General features: G+C 43.9%; 2 protein-coding genes across 3 annotated transcripts in view; both read left to right on the top strand.

Moving 5' to 3' along the window:
- Positions 1-18414, top strand: part of LOC126557698 (organic cation transporter protein) — a 262735-nt gene that overhangs the window by 10247 nt on the left and 234074 nt on the right. The window lies entirely within an intron of this gene.
- LOC126558145 (protein roadkill) overlaps positions 3982-18414 on the top strand; it is a 31754-nt gene continuing 17321 nt past the window's right edge. Inside the window, exons 1-2 of one of the 2 annotated variants that reach the window (XM_050214105.1) lie at positions 3982-4029; positions 14230-14386. In XM_050214105.1, coding sequence (XP_050070062.1) covers positions 3983-4029; positions 14230-14386 — 204 coding nt within the window. In that variant the 5' untranslated portion in view covers position 3982. Of the gene's footprint in view, positions 4030-13951; positions 14096-14229; positions 14387-18414 lie in introns of those variants that run through there. The other variant, XM_050214104.1, reaches the window with a different exon arrangement.

Below are 18414 nucleotides of genomic sequence, written 5' to 3'. Positions count from 1 at the left end.
TATTCAATTTTCAAAACTTTGAACTATTATTTTAGTGCATTATTATTGTTATTATTGCATTTAAAATTAATAAAATGTACATCAAAATACAGCGTTAAAATAATTGTTAGCATTGAAAAACGCACTCGCTATCTCAAGCGATCTCTCTATTTAATAGGCTACAAATGTATCGAAATAATGTGTGGAAGCCGTGCAGAGGAAATATTCCACTTTCATTGGCAATTACCATACTGATAAAGAAACTATAATCTCACTATCAATTATTGCTCAGTTTCGATCCTTCCTTTCATCTTTCAGTTTCACTTACGTTCGTTTCCACTGTCCAGTTGTCCGTTCACTTTCATCTTTGCCTTTTGCCTCGCATCTCAGTGGAAGAATTTTTGGGTTAACCGACAAATCAGAAGAAATGAATGCGTCTTTTTTTATGAATGTTTAAATGATCTTCACAAGGAATGAAAACATTTATTTTTACAGTGAGATAAAATAAACTTTAATTCCTAATCATATTTGTTCTTTTCTCCCTTTTCTAGGTAAGAACGTTGAAGAATTATTGGGCAAGATGTACTAGCAAAGGGTCTTATCGCCAAAGTAGTGAGTAAAACACATTTTCTAAAGGAAAACGTTTTGTAGAACGAGTTGATCGTTGTGCGCACACAAGGCTCAACTATTCGCTAGTTTTGCTATCAACCGCTAGATGGCGCCATTATATCCAACTATCTTTCAAAAAGCGAACCGGAACCAAATACGAATTATTTAAAAGTATCGTGTAGTTTTGCGGTTTTTATGTAGGTTTTTTAAAGGTTTAAGGAACATAATTCATAAGTTCTTCCAAATGAACTAATAAAATGAAATTATGAAGCACGCACTCACCGCACCTCGTGTATGGAGAAAATAAAATAAACCACCTTGCTCATATTTTTTCTGCGCTCGAGGCAATGTTTCAACAACGAATGCTTCATTTATGCTGCTCCAGCTTCAGCCGCTTCTTCCCGGAACCAAACAGAATAATATGCTTCGTTCTGGATGAAATGAAAGGCATAAGTTTGATTGGATCGTAAAACGCGTCTGCTCCATCACCGTCTCATGGCCAAAACGTTCCAGGTATGCTGCTCTAGTCGGCCAGTTTGAGTTTTACTACCGTTTTCTTTCGTGTATTACTCCTCTTCCCGTTCGTCTGCGTCTAGCCGTACAGAGCCGCCATACCACCGGAATCTATAACGTGATGCATTTCTGGAAATATTTGTTCGCTGTTTCTAAAACCCTGCAGGGACTTGTTGTCCCTACCGTTCAGGGTCGGTTCCTGGGTAATTTTGTGGTTTTCTTATTTGGACGTCCCTTGTTTTTTTTTTTTGTGTGTGTGTTGTTGCCTGTCCATCCGTCGTTGCTCATCCTTTTATGATCTCACTGTGTTGGTCTCAACAAAATCAGCAGAGAGCCAATCGTTCGGTCGGTTTCGCTAATGGGTTTTATACTGTGTGAAGCCCCTACTGTGTGCCGGGGTCCCGGTGAAGGTGAACGCTGGCCACCGGCTGACAATTATACACATTCCTGCACTAATAAGTTTTCCGCAGGGAAGTTAAAATTTCTTCATTCGCTTTCTGTTGGGATTCTGTTCAAGGTTGGACAGGCTTTTCGGATGGACCTCCCGGCACAAGCTGGCACTGTATTGATTGAAAGTGTTCCCAAAAGCATTGCAGCCAGAACAGCCGCGGGCATACATGGTCCATTACAAGTGGTGTCTCTTACAAGCGTAACAAAGTCCGTCAAAGTTCTAGACCTCCCGCGTTTCAAAGCGATACAGAGAGAGCGTACGATCGAGTTAGAATGGAAGGGTGACGAAGAACGTGATGCTGGTTCTTGATCTTCGAGTTGAGTGCGTTAATACATCATCTGTTGTGTGTTAGATCATAAGCAGAATATTGATTAGGAGGAGCAATTCAATGACATTTAATTTTACCAAATTATCATTAGAGTTCAGCTCACAGTGTATAACCCTTTGCTGGTCCCATGAAGCAAACAACTAGCATCTAGGATCAGATCACAGATGGTCAATCGTCTTTCCCTTTGTAGCAATTCTCTGCCCTTATACAACACTTACCCTCCGTCTTCGAATGTTTTGAGACCGAAAAAAGGAACGCGATCGTAAAATTTTTAATAATTAAATAGTAGAAATTGATTTTAGACCATCTTTCTGAAGATAAAAATGGTTTAATAATTGTTTCTATTCCGCACACGAAATGCTTTGTTTAGTAGGTAAGCTACCTTTTTTACTTCATTCGTACAAAACACTGCCAACCCCGAAAAATGTCCATTCAAAACATTTAATGTTCATCGTCCCACGGAGAGAGATAGTGATACCTCCCCGAAGGTCTTCCTGCATTCTGGCAAGGTTCTTGTATGTTACACACGCACGCATACAACACGCAGCGTGACCAAACACCGTAACGTACACGGCTACAACCAGTTGCTTTTCGTATGCGAAGGGATAGAGAAATAGGCAGCGAGACCATGCATCGTTCGACATGTGTGATCGCCGCCACCGTAGCGGCACAGAGAGCCGTGTTGAATGTGCGTTTCGCCCGCACACCGCGTGTGTGGCATCTTGGGTGATCAGGTCTTGAAAACCGAGACCGATCATGCATACCTAGAGAGCGCTCTGTAGCAGATCTTTTCGGCGTTCCTTACCTACTGTTGGACTATGGTGTGTTTGTCGTGCGTCAAAATTTGAAAGCGATCGAAGTACATTTTGACGTATTTTTTTGTATGTTTTTTTTTTTTTGTTCTTATTTTGTACTTCTAGTTCATGGGGGAATAAAATGTACAAATCTTACATCAATCATAATGCCATGTATAAAATGCATCATCAAGCACATCGGCCAACTATCCCTGCGGCGAGCAACGCAGACACGCAGTCAGAACGCTGCTAATTCTGTCATCTCCATTGTTCGAATCCATCTTTCTTCCATTTCCACTTTGTCCCTTCCCATATTCTGACAAACTCGCTGTCCTGCTCAGCTGCCTCTTAGACGAACCTCAAATCTTCCGGAACATACACTTTCTTTGCCTGTGTGTGTGTGTGTGTGTGTGTGTGTCTGCGTTTTGTTTTGCCCTTACCAAAGAAGAAGTGCTCGGCAATCCTTCGATCCTTTCGGGGTGGGTGATCCTCGAGCAGCTGCGCCCACTCGCAGTCGCGTCGTACCGTCTCGATGTAAGCAATCGTATGCATCGCGATGCATACAGTGCAGTTTCCGTGAAGATGAAGCTCGTCCTACGTTTGGCACTGTGACTCTTCTGGCATCGTGCGATCGTGGCAAAATTTCGTGGCCTGTTTACGGGTACACTTTTGGTGGACGCGCTTCTGCTCAAGTGCGTCAAGTGTTTTGGATCTTCCGCGTTCCCAGCGAAAGGCACGTAGAGGGGTTTTTCGCAAAGTAGTGCAAATAGTTCGTTTTGGGGGCCAGTGAGGTGTGTGTTTGGTGTCAGTTTTCTTGTTTGTATCGTGCGTGGCTAGATGTGCATCTGGCGTGTGTGTTGTTACTCAAAGCGTATCCTAAAACCTCGGTCGACTGCTACGTGACCGTTTGGGGTGTATGAAGGGAGGCCATTTGCTTTTCTTCTTGGTGTTATGTTTTTTTTTGTAATCATGAGTCTTCAAGTACTCGCAAAATAGTGTGTGTTTGTTTCTGACACGTGGATCGACGGATCCAACGGCTAAGTAAGACGTCCCCTACCGATCCAAAACAACAATTTGTGAAACCATATTAAAACCCAGTGGGAAAAAGGGAAGAAAAAAACCTGTGCACAACAACCATGACAGTGTGGCAAAGGCCAACAGAGTGAGCAACGCAAAAAAATTATGTGAACACACATCGTTGGGCTGCCAAAAGACGGTCAACAATTCACGGTGGTGGCAAGGATCCGATTTCAGCAACAGTAGTGTGTACCAACACAATTTCTTCCCTTCTCCGCGCACATGATACCGATGGCCGAGGTGCAGGCAATGGATTTTTTGCTTGTGCATCCGTTCAGGTAAATTTCTTTCCGGAATTGTACCATTTTTTTCTTCAGGTTGAATAATATTAACTTACAATATATACAATATACATTATAAATTCTTGAAAAATATCACAAAAACCTAATCAAACAGGAACAGAGTGCATAAAGTAATCGTAGACGTAGCAGTAGACAACATGCTTCATCCACTTCCTGCGCACAAAATTAGATAAATAAACAATAAAATACCGATGATCTTCAGCCGTCTGAGGATTTCGCATCGAAGCCCGAATGGTACACAAAGAAATCACAGGCAGGTTTCGGCGAAGGACCGTAATCCATTTGCTGAATAGTTGGGTTTATATTTTCCACTCTTGAAATGTGATTCATTTTCTTGATGCACCGTGCGCCCCCTAAACAGTAGCAGCGCTCGTTAGCACACCATCAAAACAAGGCTAAAAAGGGAACAGCAACAAAAAAAAATGGTTCTTTTACTTTCGATTTGTCGACCAGAAGCATCCGCATTTGCAATAGGGATTAAAACCTCGTGTACATTGTGCCAAAATGTCCTGGTATGGCCTGCCCTATGGTCTTTTGTTTTGTTTCTGTTCGGTAGAGGAAGATCGCCGGGCACGATCGGGGCGGAGAGTAAGGGCCCCTTAATCCATTCCATGCTGTGTCCCGCATTCGGTTTGATGCGTCTGATGCATGAACACACATGTTCAGTTTAGGCCAGGTGCGAACACAGTTTTTGTTTTCCCAGTGTCTTTTGACATCCGTCAAGCCTCCCGGTGGTGGTCATTCGGTTGTCGTTTATGGTTGAGGCACATTATGATTGGATTATTCTCATTGGATCTGTATGTATCGAATGCTTCATAAGATACAAGGAAAGAACAGATAAGCGTTAGCTATTTGTAAAACAATACATTGTTATGTATTTCATTTGCAAACTTGGAGTGATTTTCCTTTTTTTCGTTCCAACTGAAGACTCAAGAGTTGCAGTAGGCAAAATGCATGAGGTCTCATCTACTAAGATACTTTGTCGTCCAAGACGTTTCAACTCCCGAGACAACTTATAATCAAAGAGTTTTCAGCTACTAAAAAGGCCACGACGTCCAATCCTCACCGACCAAGAGTGATAGGAGTCGAGTTAAAGATGTCTTGCCGTCGAAGGAACCTCGTCTACTAAGAGATCTTGTTAAGAGAGGAGCTATGCTGTAAGCCATTCGCTTTAGAGGCCTCCTCAAGTTCAGACTCACCATTACATATAATTAAAAATGATCGGTTTTGGTTTGTCTTGTCGACTAAACTAAGGGATTTGAATTTATGTTGCAAACATATTGTCATCGTACTCAAACAGGTAAAATCCTGTTAAATCTTGCTATTCAAAAACGATAATGCCTCGTAAATAAAAACTGTCGTTAAACTGCTCTCCATATAATGCCTTACTTTTACAAATTTGTCCCTAGCACAGTAGGTTCCCTCGTCAGACGCAAAATAATTTTTTCTCTCCCATAAAGTAAGGGTTATTTTGGGATGTTTAAGAATCGAAAGGCCCATTTTCATCCTTTGTATACACGTACCCTTTTTTTTGCGGCTACAAACCCCCTAGAGAAGCCCTGCAGCACGGGTCGTCTCGGTGCGGATCCCTAACGACAGCAAAAAGCACTATTTATGCTTGCTCGGGTACCTTCATCTTTCCGTTTTGACCTGAGCCGACGTACCACCTTTTCCGTTGTATGATTGTGTGGGTCGTCAGTGTATAAGTTATACTGTTATGAGGGCAGTATACTTGCCAATCGAGCGTTCGAGGGTGATGAACGCGCGCGTTTGCTTTCCTTCGCCGACGTTGACGGATGGAAAGCTGATATTTCCCACGCACTGCGATGAAACGCATCGCATGCAACGGAGGACAACGCTTTGTGTTGTTTAATTTCGCTGCACAGCATTAGGTATTTAGGGGGGGGGGGGGGGGGGGGGGGAAGGAAATGGTGGTTATATGTGTTTGCTTTCCACGTTTTTTCCCCTCACAAAACGGTGGAGATTGTTTCTTCCCAAAACTGCACAACAGCAACAAGAAAGACACAAATGCACAAATTGAAAGGGCGATTCGATTCACGGTACTCATGCAGATGCGCACCTAAGAGAAGAACAATTTTGTGAAATTCTCTTCCCAACCAACCAACGTGTTGACTTTTTAGAGAAGGGCTTTTCGTAACGATTTCTTACTATATACAAAGAAAAACGAAATCAAACTTGAACCACTCTATTCTCCCGTATTGCGTTTGAAATTATTTGCAAATCACAATTTGCCCTTCGTTAACTTCATTTCTTTCCCTACTAATCCATTTCGGGTGCTGTATAGAGTGACAAATACATTCTTTTCCGCCGCATTGTCTGTCATCGGCTTTTAGAGGGTGATTAATATGAACCCTCACTGGACAACCCGTCTCACCCGGGCTTTGAGAGGGTAGAGCAAAAAATTTGTAAAAGGAAATAAATGATGAATAACTGTTGGCAACGGCTGTTTAAAATCGTCCCATCTAGTTTTGTAATGGTACAAGCTAAAGCAACTGAATAAATTTACCATCAAAGATAGTTTTGGCGGCTTAATCACGAGTCTTGTGTTCTCACAATTGTACATGTTAGGCGCAAACCAAAATTCCGCTAACGTTTTGATAAGCATAAATGCTCGTCACCGACTATTTTTACCAACTAATGATTTCGTGGAAAATTTGATTATTCCGGGTACTTATTACTTGCGTCGATGCGTCACCACACGTGAATGTATTTTAACTGGTGATGAGAGTAATAACTCTTCGTAAGGGATTAATTCACTCTTACTCACTCATTACTGAGATTTTAAACCCCCAACTATGAGACCCAAAGTCTCAAAAGTTCATCCAAAGGCCCATGAAATAAACAAACAAAAAACGCTACAACAAGGCAGAAGTTATGCCCTAAATCAAAACTAAAGTACTGAACGGGAAAGAGGCTGCGTGGGTGAGGATGAGGAACTGCTTAAAGATGTCCTGTAAAGGTATCTACTTCACAGGATATACTTATATAGCGGGATAACCTCTCATAAAGAATTCACGCCCAGTGTTCTTCCCGATTTTTGATAAGCCGATTCATAGACGAGTACCCTTAAACTAACGATTCTTCATGACTCCTACTGAAAATCGCAGATTTTTTTTAAATATTGGCCAAGAACTGAGTCCAGCAAAATGTTTGTTTGTTTGATGAAAAGGAAAAGCAATGGAAACGATTATAAAGTTGATATAATTACACAGAACTTCACCTTGTACTAACACCTACGAGCCTACGAATAATCTGGTCACGTCCTTCATAACAGCTGTGGCGTCTTTCTTCGCTTCCAACCCCAGAAAAGTTTTCAAAACTCAATGTTAATTCGAATAATAAAAGAGTTTTAAACAATCTTTGCGATTCGAATTCATTTGGCAGCTGTTAACTCCCTGGGAGTGAGCTTTGATAGTAACGATTCCCAAAAGAGTTGTGAGAACTGTTTAGTTACATCACTGATTGGAATGATTTAAATCATGCGTTCGCTCTTACTCGTAACGCACAACACTAATTTTAATGGTAAAAAAAACACCCTTAACCTTGAACCATTCGACCCCTCGGACACCGATGCACAAGATTCGCGGGGAAACACTTGTCAAGAATCAAAGAAAAAAGACACACAACATCCGATGCTAGAAAAACATGTAAATCCGCTCCGGTCCTCCCAAAAGAGAATGTTGTTGTAAGGCGCCAAGTAAATAGCAGATAATGAATTTATACTTTTTGAGTTGAACTTTCAAGGTCATAAATTTCTGCAATGGGAATGGATGTTTTGTAATGTTACTTAAAACGATGCTAAATGATCAGTAAAATTTGATTCGCATGTGTGTTCAGGTGTTGGCTATTCGAATCCTGCCGAACAATTGTACCTCTATATTACGTACGTTTTGTTGACCGTACTGGAGTGATACAGAAGCACCCGTGTTGTAAGGTGACGCAGAAGAAGACGAAACGCGCCCGATACGTGTAGAACACACATTTCGCGCGACTACATTTGCCGCCACTGCAGCAGCGTTTTTTTTGGGTGCGCACGACGGCTGCGGCGTCCTTCGATCCGTTTGTTGTCCTCCCGACCTCGCGAAGAACCTCCGCCATCGTCCTCGCCACTCTTTGCCACCATGCAGGTTTGTGTGAGTGCGTATTAGACACGATTGTTATAGCAAGAGATCCACACAACAAGTAGTCCCATCAGCAACAGCTAGTGATAAACGAAATTCGAGATGACCGTGAGTGCGCCACATGCATGTACCACCGACCGTCTCCTGTACTCCATACGCACGATCATACATGTGCTATCTATCATCCACCAGAGGGAAAGAAACATATATTTTAGCTTGATGTGTTCCACTAATGTCTGTTTGTCCATCGTTGGCAGCAAAGAAGAAGCGCCGCCGAATTCGCTCCGTGAAGGTCGTCTCGGTGCTGCTGATGTTTTTTTATAGAAGTACAGAAGGTGGGTAGGGGGAGGGGGAGGGGAGGGTGTAGTTGAAGATGAGGCAAACTGCCGCAGCCATGTTGTCATCGGACAGGCAACGGAACGCGGGGGTGTGTCTTATCAATTGGTTGGATTTTTCGCACACGCATTCATCCATTCTTTCAAGGGCTTTTGGATTCGGAATCACGTACGGGGCTTTCAGCAGATTATGTATTTCTGATCCATTTTCATCTGCATATTCGTTTTTCGTAACGAGTACGTATAACCATTGACCATCCTGACTGAAACACTGGCCTGGTAGTGTTGCTGATTAATCAAGCAAAAGCTCTGCCCCATGTTAATCGTTTTGGTTCAGGGTATTCAGAGTGTGTGTACTGTATTTTGGAAGTAGTAGGAAACGCAAAGAAGCTCCATGATGTCAGCTTTGGTGCGTTGGACTACACTCCCCGTACCATCATACCGAACCACGTTTCGCACGGGTCGTTCGCTGCCCTTATCCTCCAAGGTTCACCGTTCGCTGACACTTCCAACGTCATCGCCATGCCAACCGCAGCCTTCGCGGATCCACTTGTTAGCTGCCGTTTTGCTCTTCGCACTCTTCACGCTTGCCCGTACTCCTCACTCATCACTCTCTCGCGTGTCATGCTCTTTCACGCAACAGCACTTTTTTCTGCTTTGAAGAGCGCGATCGCATTTTCCAAGGTGTGTGTGTGTGTGTGCGCGCTCTCTCTCGCTCGCGTGTTCTCGTTCACTTCCGTCCTTCAACGTTACGGTTCCGCACTAGCTCTCGCTCATACACCCTGCTAGCCGGTGTGTGTGCGGCTGTGCGTTGTCTCGCTCGTTTCGAGTGGTTCACTCTCCGTAAAGTGCAAACGAGATGCAATGAAACGTTCGGCGCTCGCTGCTCGTCTGACGTTTGCATGGTAATTGAACAGAATTTACAACATTGACCTCCCCGCTTCAGCCACACGGGAGGGGAGACCAGAAGAGTGCGGTGTTCTGCTTCTTTTTTTCTTGTAATGAAACAACAATCAAATCGAACGCTATTTACTGTCCTTTACAAGGTTTTTGGTTGACAATCGATCGGTTTTCCAAGTACCCATACCCGGCCATCATTAACACGAGGAGAGGGGCGTATCGCCAATGATCGATTTTTTTGTTGTTCGCAGCCGTTATGAACTTTTCGGAGATCATCATCGTGTACATCTGCTGTATTTGCTCGATTATCCAGCCTATCTCTTTCTCGCTTTTGTGTCAGATAAGGTTTAAGGTTGTGTTACTGAACGACCTTAGAACAATAAGCGGGGTAAGGTAACCAAACACATCTACCATTATTGGCCCAACAAACACAACCAGACAGACACACACACACACGGGTGCCCCGATCAAGTGGTTCCACAAGAGTGCGCGGGTGACACTATGAGTTGTGGAGCCTGCTCAGTGAGCGGTGATTCGAAATATGTGAACTTCCCCTGAGGGCGGTGGTAGGTAGTGTATCGGAAAGTTATTAGAATGTAATTTATTTACGCATTTAGATAACACGTGGGAGGAAGAGAGAGAGAGAGAGAGAGAGAGAGAGAGAGAGAGAGAGAGAGAGAGAGAGAAAGAGCGGGGGAAAGAAGTGTGCAATGTGGAGCATTTGTTTGATTTAGTAGCATGCATAAAACCACCGATCGTTAATGGGCTTCTGGGGGACGTGTTTCGTAAGCCAAGGTCACGCTTGTAACAATTGCCTTGAAACTAGCGGGTTCGAGGGATATGACACGCACAGGTAACGACAGGTCAACGGCACTTGTTATTACCCGCAATGGAGCATGTTTCGATGGGCGAGACTAGTGAGGTGTGATTATCTTTACAACTGATAAAATAAATTCTACTTTTATCGAAAAATTAGGCAAAAGAATGTTTAAATCTGGTTTATGAAACATAGACCCAAGAAAAAACAGGCTTAAATAGCTGCAACTCTTCAGCTATCCTCCGATTCTTTGTGTGATTGGGCACACGGGTAGAGAAGGATTTTAACACAGCCAAAAATCTGTAGACATTCTTCTTCTAGCCAGCGAAAGAAGTTGCCTCTTTGTCGAATGTTTATTCTCCTCGAAATAAAGTAAGTTAGAAAAGAGACAAGCAAACCAAAAACAAAAAAAAATCCAACAAATGCTAGTTGACAGCAGTTCAACGTGCGCCACGACATTCGCGTAGCCTGAACGAGATGGCCCCCGCAACGAGATGGCAACACTGCGGAACACAACAGATGAGTCTCGGAGAGTTCAAGAGCGCACAAAACCGAACACGCACGCACACCGCGACGCCCATGATAGGCACGCGCCTAGTAGTTCGAGCGAGAAAGCATTATGTATGTATAGATGCTCCTGCCTGTACTGTACACGGTGATAACACACCATAGGGCATTAAATACTAGTGGCAGTAGTAAAAACGTAAGTAGTAAAACGCGTGGAATTTCGAACATACAAGAAAAAAAAAGCTAGAACAGAACGCAACGCATGTGTTGCTGTGTCGGTCGGTTGAAATAAAACTCGCTCGCAGCAGCAGTTCGCTCGCTCGCTGTCTCTCGCTCTCTCGCGGCAAGCGTGCGCACTGGCTAGCTCGCTCGCTCGCGTCAGAGGATAGGTCTGGGAGCAGGTTCGCTGGTGCTGGGTTCTCATTCGCAAAGTGTTAACGAGCGTGTGCGTATCGCTTTTCGAGACCCCGACGGACAGTGGCTGTGACTTGTCCGCCTGGCCCGTGTGTGTGTCCGCATTCTCGTTCGGTTCGGTGCGGTTAGTTTTTTTTTCGTCGCCATTCCGCGCTTTCGCACTCGTGTGTGTGTGTGTGCAGTTGAAGGTGCCTTTTCTTTATTTCAAATTTACTGTGAAAAATGGTCCTCATACGTAATCCTGTGCTATAAATTCGTCCTTTTATATGCTAAAAGCAGGAAATACAGAAGAACAACGAGAAGAGATGGTTGTACTTACACGAATCACATCGCACAGTGTGAAAAGAGAGCGGTGGCCGTGTGTGTGTGCATCTCGCTCTAACGCATGCGTTCAAAGCGGTGTGGTGTGTACTCTACCACAGATAGTACTTGCTTTGTTGGATAATCCCAGTGATTAGGAATCGCGCAAGAAAGAAAGCAAACAAAAGATAATACTATTCGTTTATCCATTTTTTTTTCGTCGCATTGGAAAATGGGTTTCTTTTTCTGAGTGTATGTGTGTGTATGTGTGTCCTGATTGCAATTTGACATCGTTAGAAAGAAACCATTTTGTGTGTTACATCGCCCTCTCGAAAAGTCAATGATGGTGTGATGTGTTTATAGAAGAAGGATGATTGTGTTTCCTCACTACTGTATGTGCCTGCGTGCGTTGCTTGTGTTTGTGTGTGTACGTTATAAAAACCCGTGGTGCAAATTTAAGGTTCTTCCGTCTTTTTTAAGGATTCGACACATCGGGCATACAATTGTGGTTGTGTTCTCCCCTTTTTTGTTGTACAGCTTTTGTACAGCAAATCGACAGTTTTCCCCTAGTTTTGCAACTGTGTGTGAAGTGGAAATGTTCCTGATCTCTCTCTCTCTCATTCTTTACCTCTGTCTCTCTGTAGATTTTTCTAACTATCTCCATCTATCTACATACAGATTATACAGTTCCTTCTCTTTCTTACTTCATCGTTCGCTTTCTCTCTTTGATATGGTGGAACAAGAAATGGAACGAAGCAAAATTGAAGATATCCCCAAGAATCGTTGACAATGTTACATGAGTTTGCTATGCAGTAAACAAATTAGTTAAGCCTTGAAATGAGCCTTAAATGCACATTCAGTGGAGAAGAATATTCCCATATAATTAGAAACATACCATGGTAACATTTAACTCAGCAATTTGTTAGAGCGAGAGAGCAAGAAAATGGCCATTTTTTACATTAGAAATCATGCAATCGTTCTTCGACTTTCTTTCATGCAATTGTGCTATCTCGCTCTTTGCTCATTGCAGAGAAGAAGTTCAGAGTTCTCGTGACATTTCGTTGGAACAGAGAAATTTTGTGATATCCTTCTATTGGTTTTTTTTTCTTCACGCACATTGATATCATGAGTAGAGCATTTTCCGGTCAAAAAGTGTTGTCCGTGTGTGAAAAGAAAGTTAACTCATATCTATCCAGGGATGATGAATTGGTAAAGAGAAAAAAGGATAGAGAGAGGCGAGAGAGAGAGAGAGAGAGAGAGAGAGAGGACGAGAAAGCGAGCAGAAAGAGGAACAAGGTGGAAAATTCGCATCTAAATTTGCCACTGCTTCTTCAACATCATCGTCGTCAACATAGATTTGGAACGTGACCCAACCAGACACGGGTCAAAGGAATAGGGCTACAGTATTTGCTAATTGCCCAAATGTCCGTACAAACGGGTTGCTTTATGAAAAGCACGTTCAGCACACTGTAAAACAGAGCTAAACGTTGATTGAAAATTAAACGAGTTAAGAGGGGCAAAAATATATTTAAAATGGTTCGTCGAAGGAAATCACCCACCATCAAGTACCATGCGTGAAAGAGACGCAAGACGAACTGAAGAAGGAACAGGATGATAGTAAAAGAGTGAAGTATGCGCGCGTGTGTGTGTGTGTGTAAAGAAATGTTCCAAATTCGAATTGCTTTTGTCCCATGATATGTGGCTTATTATTGATAGCTTTCAAGCTTTCAATGCATGCCAGACACGTGCGTTAATGTGTGTATGTGTGTGTGTGTGTGTGTGCTTGCAATGGTCACACCGCATGGTTGAAAGAGCATCGGAAGCAATAGAAATCATTCGAGGAAGCTGTTAGTCATGCGGGGACTGTAAATAGCTTCATGTGTATGTGTGTGTGAGTGGACGGTGAAACACAGTTATGAAATCAATTTATCAAAAATCGGTTTAAAAAAACATATCCTGTGGGCATAACATATGCGCATCCTTCGTGTTTATGTGTGTGTGCGTGGATTTCCTGTGAAGGACACGTGAATATGAGTGTGTGCGTAGCCATTCGTATCGCAAATAGGGTTACTTTGTTACAAAACCAGGTGCAGCTTTTATGTGTTACCTTGTTTAAAATGCTGTGTCTCTGACAAAGTAACCATTCGTGTAAACTTCTGTTTAAAGAAGCATGTTTTTGTGTATATTGATTTTATCCATAATTTTGTATCCTTTCTCTTATTAGTGCTTCGTTCACTTATACTTCGATGAAATACTGGTCGTTTTGAAATGTTGTTGGTGAGCTAGAGCGGGGTGACCTTAGAGAGTGTGGTCCAGGTGCCAGTGTATGAATAATAGTGTCCCGATTCCGGCATCGAAAATCGTACAGGAAAAAGGCTGTATTTGAGACTAGAGTTTAGGCTTTTCCGGTCGGTGTTTGTGTTATCTTAAAAATAAGTGGAGCTCCCCTTTCAAACGCCACCAAACACAACCCCAAACCCCCTCCCCCCACCACTACGCTTTAGTGCATTTTTAGTGCGAAGGGAATTTTCACATGTCGGGTTCGATTCCGGTTCCGGTGGTGTTCCTTGCGTCGCTGGTCAGATGACTTCCGAGGAGACGAACTGGCTTAGCTATTACACTGTGAGGTATATACATTTATCATCGTTCCTTTTAGCCTTTTTTACATTTCAGCATTGTTTTGAAGAAGTACATGATTTTATTGGAAAAATATAGTTGACTGACTTTGTCTACAAAATCGTCTTTTTTCCCCTCATTTCAGATTGCCGGTAGTTAGTGACTGTCCGGCAGGTCAAACTGCTAGAGTTACATCGAACCTGCACTCGTCCAGTAGCAGCACCATGGCAAACAGTAGGGTGCCCTCGCCTCCGCTGCCGGAAGTCAACACGCCGGTGGCGGAAAACTGGTGTTACACTCAGGTTAGTTACTTGTATTCTTTCTTCAAAGGCACAGTGGTTGGTACACGTGAATAAGGCTCCTTTTTTGTTCAATCCTATGGTATAAGTAAGAATATATCTTTTAAGAAAATGTATTTTGCGGTATATTCGTCAGTAGCAGCAGTAGCTCTGTGATTGCTCTAACCTTCTCTCAAGCAGAACGTTCAACTTCTGCGTGTGCGGAAGGACCGTGAACAAGCATTACGACACATCGGCCATGTAGTTTTTTTTTTAACCTTGTACAAAACGAGAGAGGTCTGCTGAAACACAATCAGTTCAGCCAATTCTCCATCAGCTTGCCAGTAAAATTAAGGCGACAACGGCGCCAAGCTTCACACAGCACAGAGCCGGGGTTCAAATCACATTCGGAGCGTTCCATGGCACTCCAATGTCCAACAACGGGATATCAGCAAGTCTCTAGTAAGCCATTCGATGGTCTACATGGCCTGTAGAAGGTGGTCGTCTATTAGCATATTTGACGCCATCGGAAGTTTCTATTTAACGAGCTTTACACATTTATAAGAGCTTAATTTATTTTCCCACTTTTAGTACGAACCCTACGCCTCTAATGATCTTATTCTAGATCAGACAACTCTCCGCTCAATCCGTTACACGAACAATGACCCCAGCGGGCAATGACAACGACCGAACCGCGTGCGATCAGTACCAAGGGGTGTTGCTGCCAGCATAAACGATTCACTCGTTGAAAGGAGTGGGTTGTGATGTTCGAGGAAGTGACGTGTGTGATGTATCTTTTTTATTTGATCGTCGCATCATGTGTTCTCCTTCCCCCGGGTCCCTGTGGAACTGTGTCGTTCCACTTCATCCCTGTTTACATGAATAAATATTCTAACAACGAACTGGGAACAATCCGAGCCGGTTCATTAAGGGCGCTGTTAATAACTTCCTATTTTACACCGAGTGAAAGGATGATCACAATAAGTGGCCGTGGGTCACTTGCGCTTAGCCGGGTTCGCTAGTATGATGATTTCCATACTCACCGCGCGACCGCTCTCTGCTTGTGCCGTGTGTATTTGTGTGGGCTGTGTGGCAAAAGAGAAGTTCGAACGGTTCGAAGAGAAAGTAGTTGAAAGTGAGATTTCTCTCGGTGTTTTTGAGGGGGGGTCCCTGATGCGATAAATATAAGCATAAGTGTTTGGTTTTGGTAGGTGGGTAATGTCTGGTCTGCCTGCCTCCCCGCGCTCCCCCACAAATCGATTCGTCGCGTGTGGTTATAGTTTTGTACGGTTCTATTTGTAGAGCAGATTTTCCTTCCAATGTGACAGGGTTTGTTGTACAGACCGACAGAAAGAAGGTGGCTCTTGGTGGAAGAAGAACCTCATGTCAGGAACGTCCAACGCAACGTGAAGTGTGGAAGAAAGGAACTGACCGTTTTCTTTGAATCGCGCATTTCGAGCGATCGGTGAGCAATGATGAGTTGTGTTTGTTGCGCTGTGCCACCCTTATGTTATACTTTTTTCCCCCTCAGAAGCATAATCGACTCTCCTGGGCTGCTCTGGACACGCACGCACAACATACACACTTTCAAAGACCCATTAGCTTTTCCTTCCCTGGCTGGATGCCGGCCTCGTTTGAATCGCTGAACGATGAACTTTTCTCTGATGATTGTGTCCCCTTCTCTCTCCTTCCCATGTTGTATGTGTGTGTTTGTGTGTGCCGTGGCATTATTGTACGTATGTGTTTGCCCTTCGGTTAGTTTGTTCCGACCCTGTACACTTGGGGATATCGTTCTCTGGGTGCTGCTTGCTTGCTTGCTTTTGTACGGTGACGCATGATGAGTTCGTCGTCCCAATGTGGTGTGGTGCTTTCGTTCTACCGTTTCCCCCGGGATAGGTAGGGATCATCCATTGATTTCACTTTATGCGGTTCCGCACACGGAATGTTGTACGAAGGAAGAGCAGGCGAAAAACCTGTGTGTACAGAATAAAAAGCGATTTCTGTTTTCCGCTTTTGTAGTCTGTCCCGGGAACTTCCAACTGGCTTCACCTGGCTGGCTTAGCTTGTTGGCACTCTATGCTCGGCGCCCTTCAATCGACCAACTAACTATAAAACCAACCAACACACACCTCTGGCAATATACTGGTTCACCTTTCCTCGCTCTCGCGCGCATTCTGTTCGCGGTGTGTCGCGTGAAGTCGTCGACTGCCACAGCAGCATACGCTCTCAAGGTAATTCGTTGAACTGGTGTTGCTGCTGCTGTTCTCTTCCCGGACTACGAAACGCATGGGGGTACGGAGCGAATGATCCCTATCCCGATTTTGCTTGCATCATTCGAATGCGTTTCAGGCGCAACGCTGCGTTCGTCTGCTCAAGCTATGCGTAATCTAATTGCAGGAAGGTTTTTTGTCCCTCTAGCAGCGAATGGTTTGGCGCAGAGATTTATCCATTTGCTTTAAGTGAGTGAATCATATTCATCCATTACTCCTCTACTTCCTATGCTTATTCTAACGCTTTTTATGATATTCATATTATTTGAATTAAACCTCGCTTCTAAGGATAAGCGACCATATTCCGTGTTGTTCACGACTATGCGGTATTATGTGTGGCGGGAGCCTTCTTCTTCAAATGTGCCCGGCATGTGGAAGCGGCCTCCGGGGGAGGGTTCGAAAGAAAATCCGGAATAGAACGTAACAACCGAGATAATTGAGTTCTCGGCTCGCTCTCTCTCTTATGTTGGCTTTGGTGTGGTGTGTTCGCGGGTGAGTTGGGGCGGCCATCACACAGAACACAGAAAACGTGTGGGACTTGTTTTCTTTCCCGTGCCTGTTTGCTTGGCTCTGCTGTAAAATGGAGAAGAGCGAACACAGGGATGAAAGCGGGTTTTCTTCACACACACACACAGTCAACAGTAGAGTGTTGCGCTGCTGCTCTCCGTCGTTCCGTGTGAGATACATTAATGTGCCTGCTATACCGCGCCTGTGACCCGTGCCAGGCCAAGCTGCCAGGCCCCATATTCCTGCTACTCTCCGAAGAAGATCGCTCGACGCTTTCAAGGCCGAGAGGTTGTTGAACTAAACCTTTCCGAGCTCTGGATGGGGCTCCAGCGGGCACTATCGTCTGGCCAGGCCAGGCCCCAGTCCATGTGGCTTCGGCGATTGTGGGTCCCATATTCAGCACAGAACGTTTGGAGTTCCAGATCAAATAGGTGTTTTTAGAAATTTTCTTTTTTATTGATGGAAAATTGCACCTAAAAAACTCATGCCTTTGAAGCCGGAAAACAATATTAATATTACGTCAGAATTTTCTGATTCTATCTCTGTTCGCTGCTGCACTCTTGCAAGAAGGCGAGCAAGACCAAATTTATCACCATTCATATGCCCCCCTTTCTACCCCTTGGGAGTACACGCGTCGCCTGTAAGCAACAGTCGCCTAACATCCATCTTCACAGCTTCGTGATTGATTAGCGATTCGATGATAATGTCGTTTTATTATTTCGGTTTTTTTTCCCCTCATCCGTTTGCCAAAAATTGACCTTCATTAAAAAACGATTAGAGCCCCTTATCCCCCCTCATAATGTCAACACCGGAATCGAGTTGTTCGACGAAGGTTCCGAGAGTGTGGCATTGATTTGTTTTTGGAACGTTGTCCTAACGCTTATGGTTTATTATTAGGGCGAATTGGTTTGCTGCTTGCATTAAGAATCTAATTTATAGCTTTGAAGAATATCGCCAGTGCTCTGTTTCACAGAAATTCTTCAATGTATGAGCAATGAGCTACATTCAATACCTGTTCCGAAGAGGAAACATAGTTTCAAGTACGAGCTCCTCTACCCTTGGACTCTCGCGGAATACTCCGCGACAACACACATCTCCCAGACGCCGAAGGACACGAATTCGATTTCCAATTGCAATCATGCATTTGTCCTCTGTGTATCCTTGTCCGCACTTGTTGTCGCTGGCTGAGCTCCGCACAAGTGGATGGTTGCATTTATTTTTCTTCTTTTTAATGTTGGTGACCCTCGGTCACCCGCCGGTCCGCGCGCGCATATG

Source organism: Anopheles maculipalpis, chromosome 2RL (assembly GCF_943734695.1).
Source record: "Anopheles maculipalpis chromosome 2RL, idAnoMacuDA_375_x, whole genome shotgun sequence".
NCBI classification, from domain to species: domain Eukaryota; kingdom Metazoa; phylum Arthropoda; class Insecta; order Diptera; family Culicidae; genus Anopheles; species Anopheles maculipalpis.
This window is presented reverse-complemented; position numbering and strand designations above follow the sequence as displayed.